The sequence below is a fragment of the Vigna angularis genome, chromosome 4 (genome assembly GCF_016808095.1).
Source record: "Vigna angularis cultivar LongXiaoDou No.4 chromosome 4, ASM1680809v1, whole genome shotgun sequence".
NCBI classification, from domain to species: Eukaryota; Viridiplantae; Streptophyta; class Magnoliopsida; order Fabales; family Fabaceae; genus Vigna; species Vigna angularis.
The window spans coordinates 16,912,538-16,918,088 of record NC_068973.1 but is presented as its reverse complement, the minus strand read 5'-3'; the positions used below and the strand labels follow the sequence as shown (position 1 = coordinate 16,918,088).

General features: G+C 34.3%; 1 protein-coding gene across 1 annotated transcript; it reads left to right on the top strand.

Annotated features, from left to right (window-relative positions):
* The first annotated feature begins 1,050 nt into the window (after positions 1 to 1,050).
* LOC108331210 (auxin-induced protein 6B) lies at positions 1,051 to 1,652 on the top strand. The gene has a single exon (XM_017565857.2). It carries the CDS (start codon positions 1,186 to 1,188, stop codon positions 1,507 to 1,509), a length of 324 nt encoding a protein of 107 aa, XP_017421346.1. The 5' UTR covers positions 1,051 to 1,185; the 3' UTR covers positions 1,510 to 1,652.
* Positions 1,653 to 5,551: the final 3,899 nt, after the last annotated feature.

Genomic DNA, 5,551 nt, shown 5'->3' with positions numbered 1-5,551 from the left:
CATGCAAGCTCAATAACTCTTACATGCATCTGATTTACTAAAAGAAACTGAAAAAAATAACGAAAGATGAGTTTACTCAATTTAAGATTCTAATTGATTAAAAATGTATATCTCTTTGTTGTAAATCCATTTATAGTCTTTAATTCATAGATAGATGAGAGTCAAACTTAAAAAGTTAGAGAGAAAACAAATAATATTTTAGAGAAAAAAGTTTTTAGAGAAATGATAGTTTTTTTTCTAAAAATAAAACTCAATTAACATAAAATCTGTTTATAATTAAACTTTTTACCAATAAAATAATTGAGTGTCATTTTTTAAATAACTACTATTCTTAATTTTTTTTCTAAGTTCTTCATGATTAACAGTTGTGTAGTAAGTTAAAATTTCTTAATGTTTTTCATGTTGTTTATGAATTTTAAAGGAGCAAACTATAGTTAAAAAAGATGAACTGAATTTTTAATTATAATTTCTATGGATTATGAAAGTATAAGTTGAATGATGGGGATGTAATGAATTATTATGATAGCATTAAGCTATTGACAGTATAACAACAAAGGTGTATATAGATATGGTGTTACTCTACTAGTATTTTCTTAATATACAAGTCTTTGAATATGATAAAGAATAAATATATGTTAATGTTATTAGTCATATCTTTACAATAAAACATATATATTTCAGAAGAAGATAAAATAGGGAATTGAATAGAGAAATGAGAAGATGATTATAGAGGAAAGAATAGATTATCACAAGGTAACATAAGTATTTTATTGTATGTTATCTTGTTAAATTTTAACCACAAACAACATAAACCAATGAAAGGAAAAGCAAGAAAAGAAGCGTCATTGAGAAAGCCCACTTCCCCATTCATGATTAATTGAAGTGAAGTGTGTCCCATTCTCACCCCAAGAGCTGTTTATTTATTCCCTCACTTTTCTTATCATTGACCTCTCTACCCACTCTCTCCAAACCCCATCACACGTAATTCTCCACTCCCCACTGCCCCACCCACCACCACCCTCTTTCCGTATATCGTACATTCTTCATAATACCATTTCTTCATACCCAAAGTAAAAATCACTCCTTTCCATGCCTATATATCATCCCTTCCTCCTATGCTTTTACCACTTCGACTAACTCAATCTCTCTCTCTCTCTCTCTCTCACACACAAAAACACAAACACCATGCAGGAAGACAAGAAGATGAAGGTGAAGAAAGGGTTCTTGGCCGTTCAAGTGGGGTTAGAAGACGAGGACCAAGGTGGTTCCTCTTCTCAGAGATTTGTCATTCCCATCTCATACCTTTACCACCCTCTCTTCAAGCGTCTTCTCGACAAAGCTCACGAGGTCTACGGCTACCACACCGATGGCCCCCTCAAGCTGCCCTGCTCCGTCGACGATTTTCTCCATCTCCGTTGGCGTATCGAAAAGGAGTCAACTTCCGATCAACACCACCATAACCATACCAACCATCGCCTTCCACACGCTTTGCACTTTCACTCCTGTTGAGCCCTCTTTCTCTCCTGTTCTCTGTTTCTCTCTTCATACACATATAGTACTAGTGGTAGCTACTTAGTTAGGGAATTGACGCCACCGCTCTGTGTTTTATTGTTCAGAGGGAAAGTTAATTGAAACAATTTCGCTTCCGATCACTTCCGATTCTTTTCCTTTCATCCTTCAACTCTTACTTTTTACTCTCTTCATCGCGGAAAATTCTTTCTTTTTGCTCTCTGTTCTAGTTCTTAGGGACAAAACATTAGGACAGTCTGAAAATTTTGTGACGGTAAATACTAGAACTTCGTTTGTTTTTCCTTTAATTTCTGGGACGGTTGCGGATAATATCGAAATATGTTTGAATTCTCCTTTAACTTTTTGCTTCCAATGTTTTTGGGTATGCTAATCATTGTTCATGCTTGAAAGTTGAAGAGTAAAGATGTGAAGGAAGAACGAGGTCTAATACAAATGATTGGTAGACAGAGCAAAAAAAAAAAGCATTGTATTTTTTTTTATAAATATTTTAAAAAGACGAAAAAAGAAAAAAAAAAGGTTTTTTACACGATAAAATTAGTTTAGTTTCTTCATAAAAAGTTTAAAATAAGATTTGTATTTTAACATAAAATTAGCTGGCAACCTATTCGAGAAGTTTGATTGATGAAAAAAATTGGGTAAAATTAAAAAAAAATAAAATTCTTAATTTTTAAATTACGAATTATTTTAGCTAACTTTTTAAATTTTCTTTTATCTAATTTTCTCCTATTTTATATTTTAATACAATGAATTTGCCAAAATATTAAACTTTTTTTTTTATTAACTTTCAATACTTTAAACTAAATTGGGCAAGATGTAGCTTCACAAACACTTAAAATTTAGAGAAGAAGACTTATACAAAAATGAATAAACCAATTTCGAATTTTCTTCTTATTAAATATTTAACCAAGAAACGTGATACTTTAATGAAGAAATTGATGATTTATTGTTCTTGAAAATTATGTTTTCTTCTTTAAACAAGAGATTCTAAGTTATAAAAAGTTATAGAGTGGTGGTGAGAGCCAGCGAAGGATGATGTGGTTATAAATAAAGGGCACTCACTGCAACTGACTCTCTGCTTTTTGGAACATTCACAACTCCTAACCGTTGTAACGGATCTTTCTGCTGTCTGCCTCCTCTTCAACTCTCTCTCTCTCTCTCTCTCTCTCTCTCTCTTTCTCTCTAGCTGTGCAACAATACTACTCTCCTCACAATCTCTTTCGTTACTTTTACCCTATCTTTGTTTGCATGATTTATTCTACATTTTTTAAGGCACTATTATATATTTATAGGGTATTATGGAATTACTATATTGTCAGAAAATTACATATATTTTCCATTCTTGGATCATGACTGAGTTTGATTTTAGTATTGAGAAAAAATATTAGAAGAAATTTTGATTAATTTAGATACTAATTTATAAATTAAAAATTATAGGCCAAATCTTGTTGTACATTTGATATATTGAAGAATCCTCTTCGTAGTCTTGTAGTGAGTAGTTGTTGGAGCTTCCATGTACGGACTCACAATTCCAAAGGCATAAAAAATGTCTGGTCTTCTATAAGTTAAATAACATAAACTTTCAACAAGACTTTTATTGAGGGTTGGATCCATTTTTTCTCCCTCTTCATCCTTACTCAACTTGATGCCACATTCCATAGGAGTACCAATTGGATTAATATCATCCATCTTGAATTTCTTGAGAAGGTCTTTAGCATAACTTTCTTGAGTGATAAAAATTCTTTCATCTCCTTACTTTACTTCTATTCCAATATAGTATGCCATAAGCCCCATATTGATCATTTCAAATTCCATGGACATATCCTTCTTGGATTGTTCCTTGTGAAAATCAAGTCATTGACATACAAGCATACATTCAAAATATTTCCGCCTTGAGCTTTGATATAGAGTGCATGCTCATATGGACACTTGATGAAATTCACTTCTTTGAAGAACTTGTTAATTTGAACATTCCAAACTGTAGGGGCTTGTTTAAACCCATAAAAATCCTTCTTTAATTTCAAGACTTTGTCTTATTAACCATCGACTTTGTATCCTTATGGTTCTCAATGTAGACTTCTTCTTCAAGAACTCCATTTAAAAAGGTGGATTTGACATTCATTTAATGTATCTTCCAATTATTCGGAGCTACTAATGATATAATATGTCTAATAGTTTCTAGTGAGCAACTAAAGTGAATACCTCGTCATAGTAAATGCCAACTCTTTGAGTGTACCCTTATGCCATCAATATTGACTGGTATCTTTGAATCTCTCCTTTGGAGTTCTTCTTTGCTCTGTAATCCCACTTGACACCTATTTCTTTGTGCCCTTTTGGAAGCGAGACTAGCTCCCACATATTATTTTTCTTTATTGCTTTGATATCTTCATCCATAGTTGTTAAAACTTCGGCAAGTGTACCGAATCGTATCAAATAATAAACTGGTAAGACCGAATATCTTATCCCAAGAGACTTGTGTGACCCTAAACAATCATATAATTACTTAACTAATTTAGACTAAAGAATGACTCCATTTAATGTGATTTTGATGCAATAAAAATAAACATAGTGCATAAGTTGTAAATTGAACTTTTAGGGTTAAAACACTTGGAAATGGAATGATTAAAGATGAAATGGAATGGAAATGTTGGAGAATGGTTTCACCTACTACACTTTCATGCAAATGCACATTACTTCTTCTTTGTATAATTGCTCATGTCAACCTACTAAGTTACTCAAACCCAATCCCTTGTTAAAGAGAGCCTAGACTTACTCATTAAACTCCAATCCCTTGGAAAACCTAACAAGTTCATCTGCTTTAAGAAATGAGGTTTAAGACAACTAAAGGTCCAAGTTCTATCCCTAGATACAATTTTGTTTAGGTGTTTAGTCCAGTTCAAGGTTCACACAATATCTCCCAACATTCAGCAAACCAAAGAATCATGCTATGGTTGATCATGTCACAACAAGCTTTAAGAGAAGGAAATAAACGCTAACAATCAATGAAAGAAGCTTATATTCATTCAAAACAAGTGCATTTACATAAGAGTTTCATAGTTACATCATTCCCCAACAAAATGAACTTAGCTCTCCATTGTCATGGAGAGCTTGAGCTTATAATGGATGAAAGTGAAGGAGATGGAGACCTAAGGAAGATGAATGGAGAGCTCCCACACACCCAAACTTGCTCCAAGAGGTCCAAAATGGTGTTTTCGTGCTTCATCCGCCAAGAAGTTCGCACCCTCGTTGCATGGTAGCCTTAAATAGGTCTAGGGTGCCACATCAGCAAGTGTAACGCTCAGTGCCCAGACAGGAGGGCGCCTAGGCGAGCTTGCGAAGCAATGGCACTCAGCGCCCCTAGAGAGAGCGCCCAAGCGGAACTGCAAGGTGATGATGCTCAACACCCCTAGAGGGAGCGCCCAAGCGAGCTTGCGAGCCAACATCAGCCTTCTAGTTTGGTGCTTTTGCTATTTCTCCTCGGTTCCAACTCCTTGATGGTTTTGATATTCTTCAAATGCACACAATCTGCCTACAATATGAGGGAATTAGTGATGAAAACCACTAAGTATATAGCCTAGACTAAACCTATTCACAAAAGTCAGATAAAAGAGAGGATTAAGCGAGATTCAAGCTTAAGGAGAGTTGATTTGGTAAGAAAATTGCACCACAGATAATGGTAAAAATTACCATTATCGTCTTCTTCAATGTACGAGATGAAGTTACAATCGCCACAGTTTGTCGACCAATCTCATTCTATTTCTTCATCAAACACTACATTTCGACTGACGATTATTTTCCTTATATCAGGGTTGTAGAGCTTGTACCCTTTAGAGTTGGCGTCATAAGCAATGAAGATGTATTTTTCACTTTTGACTACAAGCTTACTTCACTTCTCATCTGGTACATGGACGTGACCTATGCTTCCAAAGACTCTAAGATGATAAATACTTGGCTTTCTCACACTCCATGCTACTTGTGTTGTGTTTTTCCACTCATGCTTCTTGTTGGATAATAGTTGGTAAGA

Coding starts and splice junctions, on each gene's coding strand:
- LOC108331210 (XM_017565857.2), top strand. CDS start 1,186: ATGCAGGAAGACAAGAAGATGAAGGTGAAGAAAGGGTTCTTGGCCGTT.